This window comes from Sceloporus occidentalis, unplaced genomic scaffold (assembly GCF_023333645.1).
Source record: "Sceloporus occidentalis isolate IW3139 unplaced genomic scaffold, rSceOcc1.0.p SCAF_6, whole genome shotgun sequence".
NCBI classification, from domain to species: Eukaryota; Metazoa; Chordata; class Lepidosauria; order Squamata; family Phrynosomatidae; genus Sceloporus; species Sceloporus occidentalis.
This window is the reverse complement of record NW_028316986.1, coordinates 23,411,853-23,435,385: the sequence shown is the minus strand read 5'-3', so window position 1 is coordinate 23,435,385 and position 23,533 is coordinate 23,411,853. Positions and strand designations below refer to the sequence as shown.

The 23,533-nt window shown below is 39.6% G+C and overlaps 1 protein-coding gene across 1 annotated transcript in view; it reads right to left on the bottom strand.

Moving 5' to 3' along the window:
- RRP36 (ribosomal RNA processing 36) overlaps positions 1-23,533 on the bottom strand; it is a 31,577-nt gene that overhangs the window by 4,363 nt on the left and 3,681 nt on the right. The window contains exons 2-3 of the mRNA XM_089529100.1: positions 23,020-23,490; positions 6,522-6,660 (exon numbers count right to left, since the gene is read on the bottom strand). Coding sequence (XP_089385226.1) covers positions 6,522-6,660; positions 23,020-23,449 — 569 coding nt within the window. The 5' untranslated portion in view covers positions 23,450-23,490. The remainder of the gene's footprint in view (positions 1-6,521; positions 6,661-23,019; positions 23,491-23,533) is intronic.

The following is a 23,533-nucleotide window of genomic DNA, read 5'->3' as shown; positions in this document are numbered from 1 at the left end:
GATTCCCACCAAGTCAGATTTCATTCCCTTCGAAGTCTGCAGCTGGAGGAAGACAAGCAGAAGCCATTTGCTCATATAAATGTAATGTCCTGGCTGTCTGGCAAATGTTCACATCCACAGCTTTCTGCTGCCAACATTCCTGTGGTGTGCACATGGAGCCCTTTCCAACTTCTGTTTGGAAAGAGATTTGATTTCAGGGGATTACTTCAAACCCCATTATTTTTCTGCAAGGGCAGTGGATCTCTACTTTCAATGACACTCAGATCTAGGGAGGGAACAGATTATCACTAGAGTCAAAATTCTTCACTAAAGTATTCATTCACTTTTTCCAACACCATGCAGACATCTTTAAAATGCAAAGAGCTAAAAATGCATACAATTGAAAAATAAGCACAAACATAAATTGATCAACAGAGAAAATGTTTTCAAAGTGAATGCATTAGAAAAAATGTGTAGAAAGTTCAATTGATTGACTGACTGACTCTCTCTTCTCCGTCTTCATAGAATCATAGAATTGTAGAGCGGGAAGAGACCCCAAGGGCCATCCAATCCAACCCCCTGCCATGCAAGAACTCACAATCCTGTTATGGGACCCAAGGCAGCTTACAGTACCGTATATATTCATGTATAAGTCAACCTCATATATAAGTTGAAGGCAGTTTTTGAGGCCAAAATCATGGATTTTGATATGACCCGTGGATAAGTCAAGGGCATGTTACAAAAGATCTAAAGGGGGAAACAAAGCACCACTTCCCGCTCTACATCTCTCTCTCTCTGAACCTCTCTCAAGGGTCACAGTATCAGCATGGGGAAACAAGTCTGGGTGCATACACACACACACCTCTTTGCATCAGCATTTACAGACTCAAGGCTTGCAGGAAAAAAAAGAAGACACCAGCCTTGCCTTTAACCTCAGCATTTCCAGACCCATGGCTTCCATGGGGAAAAAAAGGAGGACCCCAGCTTTGCCTTTAACCCCAGCATTTCCTGACCCATGGCTTGGAGGGAAAAAGGAGGACCCCAGGCTTGCCTTTAACTCCAGCATTTCCAGACCCATGGCTTGCAGGGGGAAAAAGGAGGACCCCAGCCTTGCCTTTAACCCCATCATTTCCAGACCCATGGCTTCCATGGAAAAAAAAAGGAGGAACACAGCTTTGCCTTTAACCCCAGCATTTCCAGACCCATGGCTTGGAGGGAAAAAGGAGGACCCCAGGCTTGCCTTTAACCCCAGCATTTCCAGACCCATGGCTTGGAGGGAAAAAGGAGGACCACAGGCTTGCCTTTAACCCCAGCATTTCCAGACCCAAGGCTTGCAGGGGAAAAAAGGAGGACCTCAGGCTTGCCTTTAACCCCAGCATTTCCAGACCCATGGTTTGCAAAACGGGGTCCAAGCCTGGGCATGCTCCCTCTCTCTGCATCCTTCTCCCTTCCCTCAGTAGCTGCTTGTTAGCTCCAGCTGCGAGGGAGGGCTAAAGCATCTCACACACACACTCTCTCTCGTGGAGAGAGGAGAGGCTGCCGGCACCGGGACTCAAATGGGGACTGTTTACTTGGCTACAGAGGAAGGTGGGCACTTTTATCAGCTGTAGTAACCCATTGACCCTTATATAAGTCGATTCTTGATTTTGGAGTCCATTTTGGGGCATAAATTTCTCGACTTATAGTTGAGTATATACGGTAATTTAAAACAAAAATCAGCTAAAGTGTTGTATTGCAAAAGTTTAAAAAGAGTTAAACTGCACATGTTTTCATGCAAGAAGGAAAAACAAATCTTTACAATCTGGTATTGAGATGAGAATGCAAGTGAAATTCAGAGAAATGCAATCACATTAAGTTTTTCACTTTTCAATTGCCTACTATCCTGAAGACACTAAATCCCATCTGATCTTGGAAGCCCGGCAGACTCAGTGGTGGTTAGTCCTTGGAAGGGAGAACAGATCACCAGAGAATAAAAGATGCTATATTAAAAGGACAGCAATAGCAAACCATCTTTTTTTAGTATTCCTTGTTCAAAACTTCATGTGGTTTTTATAAGTCAACAGACAACTTGAAGGCACCTACTTTGCTTTGCTTTCACCTTGGCCTTAGCCCTTCACACACACTCATTACCCATTACACTAATATATGGAGTAACAGAATATAAATATGGAAACTCATGGAAAAAAATTAATTCTGTTGGTGTATGTGGATCCTGACAGACTGATTGTACTGAGATGATTGCAATCTGTATGGCAAACTAATTTATATAATCAGTGTGCATAACAGAAAAAAAAGTTATTAAAAACCTTCCAGGCTGTGTACATCTAATTAAGTGTTCTTATCATTCTGTCCCCTTTTCACCTGCATTCATTACCTTTTAAAAGGGCTTTAGTTCTCTCAGAACTGGCGAGCACAGACTGCTGCTCATTACAGGTACAATACTCTGAAGAAAGATAAGGGACCAAAATTTCAAATGAAAATCTCTTCTCTGATTAAATTTCAGCAAAAATATTTTTCTGTGTGAGGCTAGTCCCAAATCTTTATTTGAATATCACAGTTTATTGCTCTTTAGGAGTTATTCTTCTTTGTGTACACTACTCTGAACCCCAAAAGGTTATGAGACTGAGGTATCTAAATGCTCCCATGGAATAAATTGTAATTTTTCCTCCCAGGATCTAACGACAGGTAAATCTCGCTTCAACATGTTTAGGTGGACTCTGCTGCTGGGAGATTCTAGCAGTCTAGAAAAGTAATTTTTTTCAAGTTTTGTCTGAAGTGTTCAGGTTTATTTGAATCTATGGAGGAAACTGTAAAAACTCTCTTCTATGATATCAAGCTTAATCTGCAATTTTATGTCAGAAAGGTTATAGAGTTGTTTATGTTTTTAAAAATTGTGTTCATGGGCTCTGGTGATCCCTTTCCTTTTATAAGGAAAGTAATATGCAAATAAATAATGGGGAAGCAGGAAAGTAACCACATACCACTCTTTCCTTGTATTTGTTCCAAATACTCCATGCAGTTCTAATTGGGTTAGATCCCTTTAGTAGATTAGTAGAAAAGAGGGAAATACAATAAGGATGAGCAACTGCAGGGATTCAAGGGCTAATGTTTTGCCCTTGGAGTCTTTCAAGGACAGCATGGACAGTAAAAACAAAACAAAACAACTAAACAAACAAACAAACAAACAAACCCAGAAGTAACCAGAAGTGACCAGAAGTTCCTTTCTGGTATTGAAAAACTGGTACTTTTAAATGTTAAATAATCAAGGGACAATTTATAACCTATTTAAGTTAATCTTCTAGGAATAGTGATTGAGGGAGTCTGGAGGAGAGGAAGAATCAAAAACAGGCTTGAGGAGTCACAAACAGCCAGGTAGCTGCAATTTGATCATCCCTGATACAAACCAACTCACTAAACATTATAGTAAACAGATGGAAAGCAAATATTTGGACAAGGACTACCATCTGCTTTAGCAAATATAGCTTCTGTATTATTATGTGCTGCTTTTTGCAAATATGGTATCTGACCCTACAGAACAATCATTTGCCATTTTTAGGCCTTCTATACAGGAAGGAGAACATTTCAAAGGGAGAGCATCCATTATCTGGGAGTCTCTCCATGAAATGTAAACTTGGGGTTTGTGGATAAAGGAAGTTTTGCCCTCAGAAAGTCATCTTCCACAGGCAGGGGGCAAAACAAACACTCAAGGGGGCTAGCACAATTCTTGCATCTTTATTTCACTCACGTATCTCATTAGATATTTAACAACTCATTTCAGAGTTTTTATCATATATCAGCCAATTACTTGTCTTCACAAGCTGAAACACTTACCCCAGGATCTATCAGCTTGGTCTTTGGGATCTCTGGAGAGGTTTGTGCTTGTAACCTGATCCACTGGCAATGTCTAGGGAGAAGCAACCTGAACACATTTATGTAGAATGTATTACAGAACTGTCCACCTCTGCAGGTGTGTTCAACAGATCTGTTTCATGAGTTATATAAGTTGTACCTCTTCACCCATGTCTTGGGTCCCTTTAATGCTGTTATAGCTTATGACATTTATGATCTGGTTGCACTTGATGCATTTTTGTGCTTGCATTTGCTATTTTTATTCTCATTTGTAAACTACTTGTGACTTGTTTATGAAGAACAGTATATAAACTTCATCATTTTCTTCTTTATTTCGAAAGATAGAGCAGGCAGAACTCTTGGGAGGTTTTATAATGCTTCACTTTTCCTCCAATGGGTTGGCCCAGTGAAGTATCGCTCGTTTTCATTCTCTTGGTAGCACCACCATGATTTTCATTTTAAATCATTTAGCAGCCTGAAAATATGACACCTCTACCATTTGGCAGTGACAGCAACAAAACTCATTCTTCTTTTATGTGAGCCATGGCTTTATACTGTTGCCTCCAGACACAGAAGAAAAGGCAAAGCATACAACTGGTCCTACGAGAGATGGCTCCCTAAAAAACAGCCTTTCTGGGAGAGCCCTGTACAGAGATATGGACACAGACAAAATTATAAGGAATGGAGAAAGTAAGCAACAGCCAGTGAAATGCTAGATGAGACTTCCATCTTGAACAGGGGTGGCACCTGCTGTCAGTCTGAGGTCCAATTTTCTATCCCTGGAAACTTCTACAGGCCACATGGACTATCATAAAAAGGGGAAACCCTACAAGTAGCCACAGTTGTTGCTGAACAGTACAATAGGACTCTGAAACCTATTTAAAGCATGAATTAATGCTCCTTGTGGCTTTCAGGAGAGACAATTCACCTCTTTTGCCCAGAAAAGAACAGTCCAATGAAGTTTAGTGGGCTAAAGGACCACAAAACTCGAGGGCTACATGTGGTCATGGGGCTGCAATTTGCCCATCCTTGATCTAGCACCTCACATGCTATCTATCACCTAAAAAGATAGCACCCTTCACTAATCATCTAATAAGACAGCACCCCTCACTGAGGTCATGACAGTAATATGGAGTCTCACAATATGGAGCTCCTAGTCCCGAACAAGACCAGATATCTTCGACCAGATATCTTCGGGGCAGTAAAATATTGTTTTAGAACAATATGTCCTGTGCTACTGTTGCAATAGCCCATTTACTTACCCTCTCAGCCTATAATGTTTTTGGACCAAAATGGGATGCTGCTTTCTAAGGGATGTGATGGAGCAACACAGACAATGAACCTCAGGTGGTTGGTCAAGAATTGTTATTCCACATCCATTGTGGGAAATTTCAAATCAGTCACTGGGCACTACAGTGGACCCTTGTTATACGCTGGGGTTTGGTTCCAAGATCCCCCGTGAATAACAAAATACGTGTATGCTCAAGTCCCATTAAATATAATGACATAGCAAAATGGTGTCCCTTATAAAAAATGGAAAATCAAGGTTTGATATTTGAAATTTATACTTTTTTGAACATTTTCAAACTGTGGATGCTTAAATCAGTGTATAAAAATCAGTGTATAAGAAGGGACGACTGTACTTCATTTTGATTTTGATAACATAGTGGACTTCGATCAGATTGCAGAATGATTTTAAAATTCCATTCAGTTAATTTGAACGCTCCTTCTGAATTCAGTTCCATTCTAAAATGCATTACTGCACAGAGCAAAGCTTGGGGAAGCTTTTCTTTCTAGTCAAGAAGGTTTCTTTAAAACATACATATATCTACCTGGTTTGATTCCAGCCGCACAGAACTGTTGCACAAAAGCATCCCTCCAAAGGATTCAGAGAGTTAAAAATAGAAATAAGTAACCAATAATAGAAGATACATTTTCAGAGGCTTGTGGTATTGTCTGGAAAACCCAGCAAGAGCCTCAGGTAGAAGGTGAAATAACCAGGAGGGTGGGGTGGGAAAAAGGATGTTTCCAGTTAAAAGTTAGAAACAGATGAGGGAGAACTGATGTCTGCTCATATTACCTTAAATGTGGCACTTAATCTGTACCGAAATCTGGCTTCAGGACTATGAACAAAGGCAAATGACACATACTAAATGTGCAGAACTGCATGGAAGTGTCCAAGGGCAGACCATAGTGATCTGCTTATATTCTTGTCTGATTTAATGTATAAATAACTTATCACATCCATGGCATTTACAGAATACACCAAAATGTGAGGAGCTGTGAAGGCAAATAGGGGTTGAGTAGCCACATAAAAAGATTCCAGAAGACCTCAAGAAAAAAAGAGGGAAGGGGGAAATCAGTCAGATCATTTTGAAAAAAGCAGCTCCACTAATGTATGCTATAAGGAAGACATTTAGGCAGTCAGATTATTAAAAAACAAACAAACCATCCTCCTCACAAAGTCACCCAAAGTCACTTCTAGTTAAAAATTGTTCCTCTTTTCCAGGCAGGATCAGAAAGGGATCTCCCAGTACAATCCTAAGCATGTTTACTGAGAAGTAAGTCTTACCAAGTTCAACTGTAATAATTTATTCTCAAGTAAGTATGTACAAAATGAAAATTTCACTGGAACACAGGGGAGTGTAAATATACTCTTCACTTGGAGATATAACCCGGAGAAGCATTTTTACCTGTCTTTGCTTGGCCACTGTCTCTTCTCTGGCTTCTTTGAACTTGGTGCTCTTTTCTCAGAAGTCATTCGCTGATAAGCCTTCATCCCAACTTGATTTCTCAATTGCAGTATCTCCTCAAAAGACATTGAAGACAACTCTGGTAGGGAAATACAAGAAGACACCCATCCCAAAGCATAAATGTCAGTTTCTGATTTATCAAAAGCCTCCTCTGTCTCTCCATCTGCCAGGCCACACTGAACACTGTAGTTTCTCCTGCACTCAAACTGCAAGGCTACCTGAATAGCTTCCTTCTTCTGAAGACACACAAACGCTGTGATCCGCTCAAGTGGTCAAGACAGCCATCATAAAATCCTGCTTTTTAAGTTCTTCAACAGCTTTTCCTGCCCACTTGCCTAATCTATCCAGACTGTACACATGTTATACCATTGAGCCCACAGCCTCTTCAAACATGTGCTTGGTTGACTATGTGTACACCAATGCAACTGTGTACACAACACTTACTATGTGGATTTCCCTCCCCCAGTAGCATCCTACTAGGAGATGTGTTACATCTTTCCAACAAAACTGAAGCATTGCTAATATAGTTAATACTTGCTCTCAGAAAATGTATAAAGGAGTATCTAATGTACTGGAGCTGTGTCGTCTGAATGCAGGTTTCTCTGTGGCAGGTAGCATCCTGCTCCCCAACTGCAAATGCATTTGCCTGGAGCCAATATAACTAGCTTTTAAAGCCTAACTAAAAGTGCATAACTAAGAGGAATAAGAGCATTTCCAGACCAATGAAGCGTAAATCAGTTCTGGCCTGTATCATCTGTCAATGATATAAACATTAAAACAACACTGTTCATAGTATGAGTTTGAAAACAGTTCTACCATCACTTCATGCAATCACATATGGTACAAATAATGGGAGAGGGGCTCAGAGGCACTGTTTAGGAAACATACAGTATTGCCAATACCTAACATTCTCCTTGGCTTTAGAGCAGAGTTTGAAATGAGACACTCTAATAACACAATTTTTCCTCAGGCTTCTCCACCCAAGGGATCTCTCAATTCTTGTTTCTCACATGACTCCAGAGCCTTTTGCATTACAGACTCTGCCCTAAGGATTAAAGAAAAGCCCCCGGGCTCCAGTCTATTTCATGACCTGCAGCTAGAAATAAAACAATTTCCATACAACACCTTTGTTAGCAATTTCTGCAGGCACTCATAGTTTGTTGTTGTTTGTGCCTTCAAGTCATTTCCAACTTATGACGGCCCTAAGGCGAACCTATCACGAAGCAAGATTTGCTCAGAGGAGGTTTGTCATTGCCTTCCCCTGAGGCTGAAAGCATGTGACTTGCTCAAGATCACCAGTGGGTTTCATGGCTGAGTTGGGAATTGAACCCTGGGCTCTAGGGTTATAGTCCAACACTCAAACCACTTTGCCGTGCTGGCTCTCAGAATTTACAAAACTCCTAAAAGTCACATCATCATCCCTTTACATATTAAACATAAACAAGTAAAACAATCCCTGAAGCCAGGTGCTTATGATCTCAGTTCTGACAGGGGAGGACAAGGAAGGAATAAAGGAAGAAGCATAGCAGGGAATTGTCACAAAAACACAGGCAACTGCCCTGCACCATTTTGTCCTCAGTAAAATCTGTTCAGACAGGAAGCAGCTCTCTTGAGTTGAGTTTTCTTATACAGCCTGTTATTTAATTATGTTAGTAGAATTAAATATTAATTAAATTAAAGACGATACTAGGGGCTGAACCTGAGATCTCTTGGCTTAACTTGGACTGCATGTGGTGTGCCGCTCAGTTACAATTCATCCCGAAAGGATGTCAGGACTGAAAAGAGAAAAATGCAGTGCCTCAAGCCACTTGGGCATCCAGTGAAGAGGCAAGGTTTACAGAAGTGAGATTCAAACCCATGCCTTCAGATAGACTGTGACCTTCATGCAGAGCCATGGACCGATCAGCTATTTTAGTAATGACATTATATTCAAGTGTACTTATGTATACGTTGCTTCATTTCCTTTCCAGTAAAGGACTGAGCCAAAGGCTTTGAAGAGGCAAATTTGGATGAATTTTTTAATCGGAAGAGGTTTGCCTGATAGTTGCATTTTAAGTTAAAATTGGTCCTTTTATCTCTTTTTTTTTTCTTGGCTTGATCTATTTAACTATTTGCCTCACTGATATCCAACCTTTCTCCCCAAACCTGAGATTCAAGACAAAAACATTACAAATAGGCATAGAAATAAACACAAAAATGTATTGTTAAAACACAAATTACTATATTAATGTATTACTGAATTAAAATGCTCTTTTAAAATATATTGATAAAAAGTTGCAATACTCCTTTGCTCAAAAAGAGGGGGGGGGGACCCAAACCTTTTTGTAGCAGCTAGCCAACTGCCAAAAGCCCACCTGAATAAAAATCTCTTTCCCAGAGGAACAACTGGACTAGCCTACCTCCTAGAGCTTGGGAGCAGCCACCAAGAAGGCCTTCTACAGACAGGATTGTGAAGCATTGGAACAGAGTTGCCTCCCTCAAAGGATCTCAGATCTGCATTTGAATAGTCAGACAATATCCTTAGTCCTTTTTACTTTAAACATTAACAATGCTCTGCTGACATCTGTCCTCTCTCTTTCAATATGCCAAATATATCATCACACATCTAAATCTTTCCTGATGGTAAAAGTCTACATATATCATCATATTCTCTAGACGCGCTCTGGATAGGTCAGCAAAAGGTTGGAGGACAACCTCCCGATGCAAAGCTTCTGTAAATATAGGCAAAACATACCATTCCTACTTAGATATAAATACAGGATTTGTCATATATGATCAAACCACTGGGCCATCAAGTGAGCTATCCTGCCGTTGGCAAGGACCAGTACCTTCTGCTCCAAATTATTAGGGCTAGGGAGGGGTGAAGAGACAAAAAGAAAATCATTTGACAGCATGGAGCAACTATATACATTGGGCACTTTTAACTTGCTTGCAATCTACAAAAAAAAAACCTCCCGCAAGACTTAACAAATACAATCTATGTGCCATTTCTGAGCCAAAGCAATTAAATCCATTCTTTTACATGGCTAGCTACAGTGAATTCTACAGGTCAACTACATGCTTGATTAAACAGCATTCCCCTGTTTTTATATTAAATAATCAACCAGCCTCACTGGGATACTCCCTTGGTTTTTACTCCCCTCTTCCATTCAAATCATTCATTTGGCGTGCCTGCAAATGTCCAATTACAGAGAATACAGCAGAAACCAATAATAAAATAAAAGAGCATGCTGTTTAAAGGCAATTGCTTTATCAAGGTTGTTGCATAAAGGCCTACAAATTGGTTTGAATCCTTTCAGATCTAGACAGCCCAAGGCAAAAATTGGGTTCTGTAACTACAAAAAGGAACAAGAATTACAAACTGTACTAACTTCATGGTTCTGAGGCAGAAAAGCGATAATTAAAGAAAAAGGAAAAGAGGTATTCAGGATGCTCCACATGTTATTTTAGTGCAAAACTCTGCTTCTATGAGGAGAGAATCACTATCCGTGGCATGCAAGAAAATAATAGGGAATTCAATGTAAACAAGCTATAGGATATTTTTTAATGGCCCTTCTTGGAGTCTTTGTGGAGCTTGAATATAGAACCTTTATCATCTGCATGTACTTATGTTTATTTATAGCATGTATATAGAGTACTGACTACAACAAATTTCTCATAGCAACAGACTACAATAGAGTTTTCAGGGCAACTCACAATGAGAAATAAGATGAGTCCATTATGTATGGTATATGACTGATAACCCATCTGTTCTCCAAGGAGATCATGGCATAATAAAGGATCTCACCTACATCTTTTTATTTTCACAACAAACCTGTGAGGTTGATTAAGCTGACAGACAATCCTGACATCAATTAGCTTTGGGATTCAGTGAAGACTTGAACTCAGGTCTCAGTCTAACACTAGCCTAGTGGCTAAATTACAGGTTGGCTGAAGCAGCAAAGCATCATTTCAAAGCCACTCTTAGTCCTGATGCAACCTTGGACTCTGGGCCTGTCAGCACCTTCAACCTGAGCTAATTTTTAAGAAGATAAAGGGGGCTAATCTCTGACACTGTTCCCAGTTCTTTGCAAAGAGGATGGGAGAGAAATGAATATAGAAGGAAGAGTTTGCTTTTGAGGAGGGCTACCTGTATTTTGCTGAACTATGCTCTAGTAAAGGAGGTGTAGGGAGGTTGTTTTGGGTTTTCTGTTGTTGTTGTTTGGCTATACTACTACAGAAATCTGGTCACTGTGTAGAGGTTTCAACACTGTAGAAAAAGGAACATTATCATTCCAGGTTATAATAATGTCCTCAAATGTTTGGATAAACTGAGCAGTCTTAATCAAATGTTGAAGAAGGTGCCCTGTTGTGCCCATTTTCTCCAGCATTTTTCATCTTCTGATTTAAAAATGTTTCAAATGGTGAACAGGGTGTACAGCCTACGTGCATAGTTTCGAAGTCACTTGCTTTAATGTTTGGTGGAGGCCTTGATGTAGTAGCCACTCCTGAGCTCTTCTTTAAAAAACAGGGGAAGGGACTGACTTGAATCATCATGACACATTCCTGAAAGAACTGCATGTGTTATTGTTGTTTTTTGCAGTGTTACCTTACAGGGCAGCTCACTGGAAATATCTAAGGTGTGACTGACACCAGAGGGTTAACTGCACTCATATGAACCACAGCCTTAAAATTACAGTAAATGTAATCTTGAATTAGCAATGCAACATCTTGCTAGCCTTTTTCAACCTTAGTTTCCCATCCTCCCCACAAGCTGGCTGGGGAAGATAAAGGGTTGTCACCAAAGGAAACCAAAGAGCAAAGACTGGAACTGATTGCTCTAGACTGAGACAGATTCTTCAAGTGTAGTGCTCCATCAAGATACTGGTCAACATGACTGTCCAAGTTCACTTGAAGGGGGCAGCTTTGTGGCTAAGCGTGGACTTATACCTGGGTATTACTGACAAGTCTAAACTTTAAGCTTTATTGACAAGGTAAATCAACATTCCCATCAACTCCAACCTCCTACTTCACAGACAGATCTCTGGAAAGAAACTACAGCTGGACAAGATGGACTCAATGGTTCTTTCTGAGAACCAATTTCTTGATTCTGCTGAAGAATAACTGTTTATCAGATATACACCCTTGGCCCATGTTATCAATTGTTGTTATTTTTCTGTATTCCTTTTTGTCATTATTATACAGACTCTGTACGTTTTGTTGCAAAAACTCAATAATTTTTTTTACATTTTCTAAACTTTTAGCACCTTCACTCTTCTTCTACACTACCAAAAAAATTTACAAATGGGCCATTCCCAGGCAACTGATTGTTTGAGTACTGGCACTATCATGATGGGGATGTTTGGATATCTGGACTGTATCATCATTCTATCTGTACTCATACTATTAACTTTCTAAGGAAAACTGTTTGTCAATACTATCCTGATAACCATTAGTGTAGAAAGATTGTATACCATCATCTCCTACAAAGACAAAACTACATACTGGTAGGAATGTTACAGCTGGTGACACCATATCACCTCCTATCACCATGTTTTATCACATTATCCTCATCCGAAATTATTTCAGATAGTTGTGGAGGCAGTTTGTATTCTCAGATCAATTATACTGACATGGATGTGCCAATATATTCCTTAATATATATTTAAGATTGCCAGTACACTCATGACTGTCTTACAGTGGCACTTCCTTAATCCAAAAGTCACTAGCAATATCTTCATTATCTTGATTCCACTGGAGAAGGTGCCTGAGAAATTCCACAAGTTCCTCAGCAACAGCCATCATGAATCTGAGCCTGGTCCAATCCGTTTAGCATGTTCAGTATCTAGGCACCACAGTGTAACTGTACAATAATATTATAAAGACCATTCACATTAGAAACTAGCCAACATGCCTCCAGTTACTACCCAGAATGCACCATGCAAATACACCATGCAAACTACTGTTCATATCTAAACAGATGCAATTCCTGTGTTTTAGTACCTTGGACAGAGATTTAGAGCAGAAAAAATTATATAACCATTTTTAGTATTACAATAATCTGCACAGTGAAGTGTAAAAAACAGTCTAAAAACATCAAACTGGTACCTTAAAGCTGAGTACTCCTGGACTGGCTCAAAAGCCAGAGAACATTACCTGAGTTCATGTACTATTCAAGTAATCCACAATGACTCCTGGACTGCCTTGCTGAAAGATGGGAGACTTAGCTCTGGAAAAATGGTGGCCGAGAAAAATCCCTATACAATCAACTCTTGTAATGGGGAAAAAAATCACACTCATTTTATGAGGAATCACAGAATTGGAAGAGACCACAAGGGCCATCCAGTCCAACCCCCTGCCATGCAGGAAATCACAATCAAAGCACCCCTGACAGATGGCCATCCAGCCTCTGTAAAGACCTCCAAGTAAGGAGACTCCACCACTCTCCGAGGGAGTGTGTTCCACTGTCAAACAGCTCTTAGGAATGGTCAACTCTTATCAACTATGTAACCACTGCTTCACATCTGCCCAGACTACCTTCAGGATCTGCTGATTTATGGAGAGACACTTTCTGCTTTACCCCTAACTCCATCATGAAAGACTTCCTCAGCTATCTTTTGCATTCATTCTAACTGGAAACATAAAACACCACCTAGTTATCTAATATAATGGAACTGCCTGTTAAGCATCTCTTATATGTGTATTTTCTGCTCATTCATATGCTAAGCCTGTTTGAACATTTTGTTGTTGGTGGTGGTGTATTGCCATTTGTGAAATCAAAATAAATAATGTTTTTCTTAATAAATCAATAATTCCTGGACAATAATATTTCTCTCTCACAGGTTGTGTCCACTGTCTTACTTCCAGACAGTCTCAATTTAAACCAACAACATAACAACAGACCATCTAACAGACATACAAATCCAGAGGCTTTCCCAGTAACTATTCCAGATGCCATACTCTCCAAATAGTAATACTCTTACAAGATTTCATGACATCAGGCATACTTCCAGGATTTTATTCACCTATTCATTCCCCAATAGGATATGTACCATCACCTGTCATGTACATGGGCCCAGACAGTCATTTGCTATGTATGACAATAAATAGATACAAATTTGATATTAAAAATAACCCATTTAGAAACAACTGGGAAAACATTTTAATCCATTTTACATTTTATATTTACAAAACATTTTAAGGCAGATTGATGCTAGCCCTCAAAGCCTCTAAGTATCATGCACTGGCAAACCTTAGTTCAGAAACATGTTTCAGCATGTTCAGAAAACTTTATTCAAAAACTGAAGATTTTCACAACATATGCAATATTGTCAGGACTCAAGCAGTTTTGATTAGCGAATATATTAAAAGTACATAGCAATACAGACATTTTCATGCACTCGCCCCCCCCCCCACCTGTCTTCCAACCAAAAAATTCCTGTTCTCAGGACTATCCTTACATCCTGTTCTGTACCAAGCATTCGCATTGAATTGACCTGGATAGTTCAAAGCACATTCTTTGTTCCCTCACATCTGCTCATTAGACAGCTTCATAAAAGATAAACTGTCCCAGCATCACCACTTATGGAGCACAGAATCCCAACAACCCTCCAACAACCATCAGAGAGAAGATGTGTGTAGCAGATGCTGTCTTGCCTTACTTGCCTGGACATTACCTGACTTGTTCCTGCAGACTGGAAGCAGGAATGCCTTGTTGGAAATCAGGTATCTCCAACAAGGCATTGTTCTTCAAAGATCCAAGACCAATGTAGACACCATCAGGTGTTCACCGAGGGAATCTGCTGCACTGTGTTGAGGATAAAAAGATCTACTTATGACAGCTCATTCCTGCTACCTTCTGGGAATGTGAAACACTGTACTGAAACATATTTGTAAACCATCTTTTAACTCTGCATATCATCTTGAGAATTATTCTCATTGAAAGGAAATATATAAATAGTTCAAAAGAGAGAGAAATTTACTCAGAGGATAAGTTTTAAATATTGCCATAACTCCTGCTTCTTTGATATCCCAGGACCTTCCTGGTTTGTGATGGTATTGTGTTAAAGGTAGTCCCTTGTCATGAATGTCTAGTCATAACCAACTGTAAGGGCCGGTGCTCATCTCTGTTACTAAGCTGAAGATCCAGCACTGTCCAAAGATGACTCCAGTGGTCATGACTGCATCAAACCCTGTTACCTTCCCACTGAGGTGGTTTTTATCTACCTATTTATCTACTTCAGGGGTAGGCAACCTGCGGCCCACAGGCCGAATGCGGCCTGGCAAGGCCTTGGGACCGGCCCCAGCCCAGTCCTGCCGCCGATTGCCACTGGAGCCTTTGGCCTCTCGCGTGAGGGTGTGGGGCCTTTGGCCTATCAGGAGGAGGCGGGCAAGGGGGGGCAAGTGGCGGGCAAGGGGGGCAATTGTCTATAGAAGCCTCAGAAACATGCATTTATATTAACATTTTTTTAAAAATCAGCAAATTTTTTCACATGTCCTCCATTTTTTTTTTAAAAAAGTGTCCTCCATTTGAAAATTTTGTCCTATATTTGTCCTGGTTTATTTATTTATTTAATTTTTAAAAAAATTATTTAATTTTTTATTTTTTGGCTTCGGCCCCCCAGTTGTCTGAGGGACAGCAACCCGGCCCCCGGCTCAAAAAGGTTGCCTACCCCTGATCTACTTATATGTGCATGCTTTCGAACTGCTAGGTTGGCAGAAGCTAGGACTAGTGACAGGAGCTCATCCAGTCATGCAGCACTCGGGCCTCAAACTGCCAACCTTCTAATCTTCCAATCTTCTGAACTGGCATCTTTTTAGCCAACAGCAAATTTCTTTCCTCTCCAACCTTGTTTCCTTTGAGTCTCCTACTGCTTCTTCAGTGCCCTACTTTCATGGCAGTTCCTATGGCTGAACAGTATTCTTCAACTGATATTAACTTTTCCCAACCTTGTGCCCTCCAGATGTGTTAGACTGGAACACCCATCACTTCTAGTCAGCTTTGGGAAATGGGAACTGTAATCCAATACAGTCAGCCCGTCATATCCGCAGGGGTTCCGTTCCAGATCTCCCACCTATGCCAAAAACTGTGGGACCTCAAGTCCCATTGGTTTTAACAGTGGTGTGCCGTGTGCGCAACTGTGGCGGGGCAGGCACATGCACACACCGACACTTGGGTGAATGGGATAGGGCCATGCTCAAATCCACGGATGACAAGCCCGCAGTTGGGGTGGATGGACTATATAGCTGAAGACCGCCATGTTGGTCAGGATCGCTCTATGCTTTTCAAACCACTGCCCGCTCCTTCTTTCCGGTCCCTCCTGCTGATGCAGTTTTTATTCAGTGACTTCCCTTAACATTTAGACCAAGCTGAAAGAATATGAGTACTAGCCACAACAACTGAAACATCTGGGGCTCAGTGTCATACACCTTTCAACCCCAGAGGGGGAGGGGGAGGCAAAAAGAAGAGGAGGCCCATAGTTTCTTGGTATCTGGATATTTGCACCCTCAGCTATGAAACTTTCAGATAGAACTCTGTAACATAAATAAATTTTGTAATTAACTCTTCAGATACCATGGGAAACAGATATAATTTTGCCATATCTTTTAAAGTACATTTTCCAGACAAGAGGTTGGGAAATTTACTTTGTTGGACTAGACTTTCCACAATCCTGTCATCATGGTCACCTAGGGGTTCTGGGAGCTGTAGTCTGACAAAACAAATTTTCCCTTCTCTCTTGCAGATCAAGGAATCTGTGAAGAATGCTCACAGGACTGAAACTTATGAGGGGAGAAGACAACAATACAATAAATGAGAAATAATGTTGACAGATTCCAAACTGGATACAATGGGAAGAAGCAGTTAAAGTACTCTGAAGTTAATAGATACTAAATTATCTAGGCCATTTCTGGGAAAAGATTAGAGATCTACTGCAGTCCAGTCAATAAAAATTGACTCTGCTATGTTCAACAGCAATCACAAAAAGACAAAGAAGCATATGGATATATGAGAAAGAGGATGAAAAATAAAATTGAAAACCTATGCCATTAAATAAATAAATGGTACATTTCCTGTTAAAACTAATTAAACAGAAAGAAGACAAACAGTGACAGATGAGTAGGAAGAGATTAGAGTTGTTCAGCTTAGAGGAAACAAAGGTTTCACAAAGTAAACGGGAAGAAAAGGAGGGCAAGTCAAGCACTGTGACTTACCATCACAATATTAAGAAATGTTCACGAAAACAGCAAGCAAAAACATTGAAATACTGCAGTACAAAATTTTAGGTTATACACATGGGCATGAAATGATCTCCAAAACAGCCATACCCAGATTCACTGGTAAAAGGCACATAGCACCCATAGGAAAAATTGGCATTGTTCCACTGTGCCCATAATATTTATGGGCTGGATTCAGAGGAATACTGGTGGAAGCTACATGGTAGGAGAAAGGTGGGAGAAAGGAAGGAGATAAATACAATAAACAAATAAAATAAACTGGCATTTTCCTGTCCCCTACTTCCTAAGCCCCCACCTCAAAGGCACTCTCATGGTCGACCTGTTGAATGGATACCAGTGAAAGGAAAGTGAGAGGAACCCTGGGATATCAAACAGAACCACCACCTAATTTATATATTTCTTAATATATCTCAGGAATCTTATCATTAACCATGGATGCAACATGCTCTGATTTTAATTTGAAGGCACTCATTTCACTGATAAGGTCAGAAAAGATCTTGGAAAAGCAACACAGCTATGTGATGTTTTCCCCAGAATGTTTCTAACTGAATTACAATCTGAAAGGCACCATTTTCAGTGCAAGTATTTTATTTTTACCAGACATCTGTGAATCAGGAAGGCTGTTTGCATACCTTTCATTGCAAAGAACTCAGGTATAGAAAGGCCCCAAGGCTTGAAAAGAAAGGGCATTGGTCTAAAAGAAGTTTTAATCGAACTTGGTCCAGTAATTTCAGATGCAGAGTTTTATGCATGCTGTTAGGATTCATTGAGCTGTAACATATTTGCCATTTCACATATTTTGTATCAAACACATGTAACTACCACATCCTCTTCATCCTTTTGTTCTCCTTTCCTTCATTTTTACCCAGCAGAGGCTTTCCCACAAACTATTTGATGTACATCTTTCTTTCTGGCATCCCCTCTGCTTAATCCCTTCTTTTTCTTTTCTCCTCCTACAGTTGGCTCTTTACCCGGCTCTTCAGCTTCATTCATTTCATCTACTTATTCACCCTAAATCATCTATACAAGTTCTCATAGCTATTACACCTCTGCTAATCAGTCTTTCAAGATTGCTCTTATAGAAATTATTCTCATACATCTGCTACCTTATAGGTAGGTTTCTTTATGTTTATACTTTTATGCAGTTGGCCCTCCATAGCCATGGATTCTGCATCCACAGTTTAAAATGATTTCTCCCGTACCACCATTTCAAGAAAATAAACCTTGATTTTGGACTTTATATAAGAGACACCATTTTACTATGCCATTGCATACAATGGAATTTGAGCAACCACTGATTTTGTATCGATGTGAAACTAAACGCCAGCAGATACCAAGGGCCCACTCTACAATTAAACATAGTGACTAACTTCTGAGACACCATCCAACATATTAAGGTGAGATTCTAAACACATTTTATTAAGGGAAAAGACCTTATTGAATTCAACAAGATTTATGAGAGAACATGTTCACAATGTAAGACAGCAATTCGTAAGAACCCACGGAAAGTACTTCATTGATTTAATTGCATGAACTTACAGTGTACATTATTAAATAACGGGAAGATGGACTAATTTTTGTAATTCATAAACATTTTCCAATGGGAGCCTACTTTTCTCCAGAGAATAAGTGTAATACAAATGGAAAAGCTGATTACAGATTGATTATTGAAATTAGGACTTTCAGCTTGTTAGCTAAACGGGTTTTAATTTAAAGCCTATTCACTTTAATTGTTGCTCCCAAAATTTGGCAAGGGTCTGAGCAGCGGACACCAGATGCTGTCTGCAGAGTTCAGAAGCAAGCCCTGTGTCAATTCTGTTTCATTCACGTTTGCAGAGTTTTCTCCATGGAAGCTGGGGTGGGGGCAGGAACTGCACTCTATTCAGATTCAGTTCAAACTATATGGTTGAGTAGCTTTCCAGAGCTTGTCTCCATTGGCAGCTTGTTTGTTTCTACTCAACTGAAGTCTCTTTGCAAATTACTGAGCTGAATTCATTCACTATAACTCATTTTTATTTGGATTATTAAACCTCATTTCACGCCTTCTCTTCTCCTCTTCTCATCATCAGTATTTGCCTAATATAGACTGAAATCTCTCTGTAGCACCAGGCATGTATTAAAACACTACATAACCATAATAAAATAAAATTGCTTTTAAAACCACCAAACTCTCTTTATTGCCCACATGATAACCAAGGCCTTTCCTCAGGCTTTTTGTTCTTAGATCTTTTATTAAAGCTGCAAGCCACTGAAGTTCAAAACACCACTGCATGTGTCTTATATTCAACATATTTATTACTCTTCATATGACTACCCAAACCAAGAAACTCAAACTATAACAAAGGAGATTTCAACTAAAAGTTAGGAAGAATTTCTTGATGGTAAGAACTATTCAACACTGGAAGGGAGTGCTTTAGAGAGTGGTAAGCTCTCCTTCATTGTTGTTTTTTTTTTTAAACAGAGGTTGAATAGCCATCTGTTAGAGAAATGGATTTCTGCACTGAGGGTGGAACAGATGACCACAAGTGCCCCCTTTAACTCCACGATTCTGATTCTGATCCAATTAACAATCAATTGTAATGCAACCTGCCATCAGGCCATTAGGATGATGCAGAAGCAAGCTTGTTTTTGGCTGCTCCAGAGACTAGAACACAAACCAATAGATTCAAATCACAAGAAAGGAGACTCCACCTAAACATTAGAAAGAGCTTCTTGACTGAAAGATCTGTTTGACAGTGGAATAAACTGCTTTGGAGGGTAGTGGTCTTGCCTTCTCTGGAGGTCTTTAAAGAAAGGCTGGATGAGCATCTCTCATGAGTACTTTAGTTGTGTATTCCTACATGGCAGGTAGTTGGATGAGACAGCCTTTGCAGTCTGTTCCATTCAATATATATGAACAGTGAACAATACTGCAAACCTAGGCAGCCGATCCAAGCTTTAAGGACCACCAGACTCATCACAATGTACAGGAAGGTGCTCATACAAACAGCACAACAGCAAAGGGTGTGTGTGATAGGGCCTCCTCAGTGGCTGGCCCTCCTTGTGATTTTTCCATTAACAGGCAAACCCTTCTATGCTGACAGGTTTTGAGAACTGAAAGTTTTTAAAGGGCTTTAAAGAGAATGCTTTACTATTTAAATTGCAGTGTTTGTTTGACTACTTTATAACATTTTAAACTATATGTTTTAAAGTGACCTTAGTTTCAATGTTGCTTTTTTGTAAGTTTTAACTATACTGTCCTTGTTTTAGTTGGTAAGCTGTCTTGAGTGACAGTTTTGGTGGAGGGGGAGAAAGGATATAAACAGTGATGATGATTGATGATGATGATGACCACTCTTATCTCTACCTCAATGACTTTTTGGAACTTTATGACATTTCACTATTTTGCTCTTCCATTGACCTCAGCTGTCCAAAGGTCTCCTGGAACTGTCTTTTATTACTTTTCCTTCCTTCAAATTTCTCCACAAAAACCACCTTGACTATGAATTCTTCACCATAAACTCTTAATTCTTCACTGGAGCTAAGGAGAAAATCAAATGGAGAAAACTCCAGATGTTACCTTGGTTTTGTTTTCTAGTTTCTACTAAAACTACTCTTAAGGACATGAAATGGATACTCTTCCTTTTTGACCATTCTTTTATCTTCCCACTGTTCCCCAGCGCATTCATCACCTGACATGGAAAATTTTTAAATGTAAACTTCTTAGGACAAGAGCCCATCTTCTTTTTGTTACCACGCACGCTGGTGGTAATAAATTATTTCTCACTTCACACTAACTACTGCATTAGAATGACTACACAGGAATTTTGGTAATACACTCCCCATGAAGGCTGCATGCATCTAGCAGGCTAAAAGGCCACGAAAGAGACAATAATATCAGCAGTTTTGCATTGGTTCCTTCACACAAACTTCCCCCTGTACATCTTTCTTCCTGACCTACATTTAAAATTAATTTGTTCTTAATGATTTATTTCCTGCAAAAGAATAATTGTATGTGACTATGTTTTGCGCCACCATATAGCTGTCTATTATTATTTGTATGCCAACTGATTATGTCTTCACCACCATCTATTCACATATTTGAATGTCATTAGTGCTCTTTGCTCCCTCTTCCAGATTCATTTATTATGCTAAATGAGACCTAATCCACCTCCCTACTGAACTCATTAGACACCTTCCCAATTAGCCACATTGCTATTTATAATTGTGCTTTGTTTGTGGTACATCAGCCATTTTTAATTCGTGTAAAAGCATTACTCTCAGCTCTGCCAACTCTCAACATTTTTTAAATTAAGATTTCTCAGATAACTGGATTTTTATCTCAGATATGTAGCTCTTCGATGCACATCAGCATAAAACGAATCTTTGAAATTATTTGAATAAATGTCTGGCCTTCACAAAGCTGATAAAATCATTGCTGTGTGACCCCACAAAAGTGAAAAGGAATGATAATAACAACAACAACCACAACTAAATATAATCTGAATATATCCAAGTCGCTTGGCTCTTCAGCTTGTCCCATGCATTTGGAAGGAAAGCAGGCAAGATTCTGACAGCTTGGATTTCATAATCCCTGTGTAGTTTTGAGAGATTTCATCACAGTCTAATTCTTATGAGCAAATCTTGTTTTTGTGCATTGAAACAAGACTTCCAATGGCAACTTAAAAGGCTGCCTTAGGAAGTCTCACTCAAATACATTTACAAATATCATATCACATTGCTTACTGCATTTAGGAAGCATATTTTCGAGATAGAAAAACATGTTTTGAGTGGCATCATTTGTTCTTTATTAATGCTCTAGGCGGCTTCTTGCTGACAACTCCACAATATCCTAATAAGCTCATTCTGTAGGAGAGACCAAACTGTAGTTTTGGCTGAAGGCTGAAGCATATATTTAGGACGCTAGTCAATTTTCAACAAATCTGAGAAAGAGAGGGAATCTGCACAATTACCAAGAGGCAAACTTGGCTTTTAAGTAGTAACTAAGCTGATTTATTATAAGGTTCATTTGCTTATTGCAACAGTCAGGTTGACTGTCTTTCTCTCATACACACAGACACACACACACTTTTCACAACCAACATTTGTATGCTACTATTCATTTCCCCTGGTCCTTCAACATGTTGCATTAACTTCTGAGGAGGCATAGCCATATACACTACAGATTTTATGCTTGAAAAAGTGACAAATTATTTCAGATGGTTATTTTAGTACCATTGCAGAAAATAAAACATCTCAGCATTGGCATAATACTTTGGACTTAAAAATCAAGCTAAATTAGCTTCTTTAATCCACTGTTGGACCAAAATAAAGATTGTCCTATCTTTTTCTAAAAATTTACTTCCTTTCAGTACTGTGGTCTTTCAACAACACAAACAATTGCAATTTCTAGTAACTTCGAACAATCCAACAGATGAGGGCAACTGTTTTAAACTACCGGTACTTCCCTACAATTAGAAAATGTACAACAGGATTCCTCCAAAAGATTAGTCCATGTTACAGATTGTTACCAAGGATTCACTGAGGCCACCACAACACTAACTTGGCCTGAAATATGAATTGGTGTAGGACAGGCAAATCTGTCAATTGGATAATTTCCAGCTCAAACCTCTCCTCAGCAATTAGCTTATTCTGTGGCTTAAGGAAAGCTACTATTTTCACAGACTCCATTGCCTTGCTCACAATCTGCAATGGGGGAGACTTATCTGCCCCATCCTTTTTTGTAAGGATGGCCAAGATCACATTAATAAGGTGGATCAAGTGTTTAATTTATATTACCTTTAAATATCCAAACTTTAAACCGCTTACTCTATTTTACCACAGAAAGAGCCATAAATATTTGCATTCTAACAAGATGTCTCATTTATATTGGATGCAATATGTTGTCCAGCTGACTGACCCAAGGTCTTTAGTATCTGTGCATAGAACATACAGAAACAAAGCATATTAGAAAGAAAGACACCCTCCATGCTGGCAGAGGCAGTCTGAAACATCATGTAACTGATGATATAAGGCAGTTATGTCAGACAGTTAAGCAATAAAACAGAGCTGTGTCAGAAGCACAACTGAATAGTGGTCATAATGAATCTTAACGGCTACTGGCACAATCACAGCCAAGATTAATTAGAAGCAGAAGCCACCAGAGGGAAAAAAAGCTCAGAACTGCTGATAGGTGTCACAAAGATGCACGATTTATTGAATGTTTCCAGGCATCAGTGGTTACCTTTCGTTAAATCAGTCTTTGAAGAGGTCTGGTCTCTTTTTTCTTTGGAGTCTTCGTCGCCTTCAGAGGCATCACTACAAATGTCATCATCGTCATCATCCTCAGAGCTTGTCTCATCACTGACATCATTGTCACTCTCTCCTTGCTCATAATCACTGTCATCCGACTCCTCATTTCCAGATTCATGGCCAGAGGAATTCATTTTAGGCAACAGCTTTTGCCTTTTGGCACCATCAGTGTTTTCCATACTGCTGTCTCCCATACTGCTTGAAACTTGGAGAGGTCGCTTCTGAGTCAACAGTTTTGGATTTAAGATATTGGTCTCCTCACTATCATCTGAAGCTTGTGCTATTGGGGTGCTTCCGTCCCGACCAGAGGATGAACCTTTCTTCTGGGGATGGTCCCCAGGTTTATTGCCACGCTGCTTCATATGTTTTAGTATTTTTGGTGCTTCAAGGCACTAGTCTTAAGCTGAAAAAGAAATTTATTATGAGCCCTCCATCTCATTGTAGTT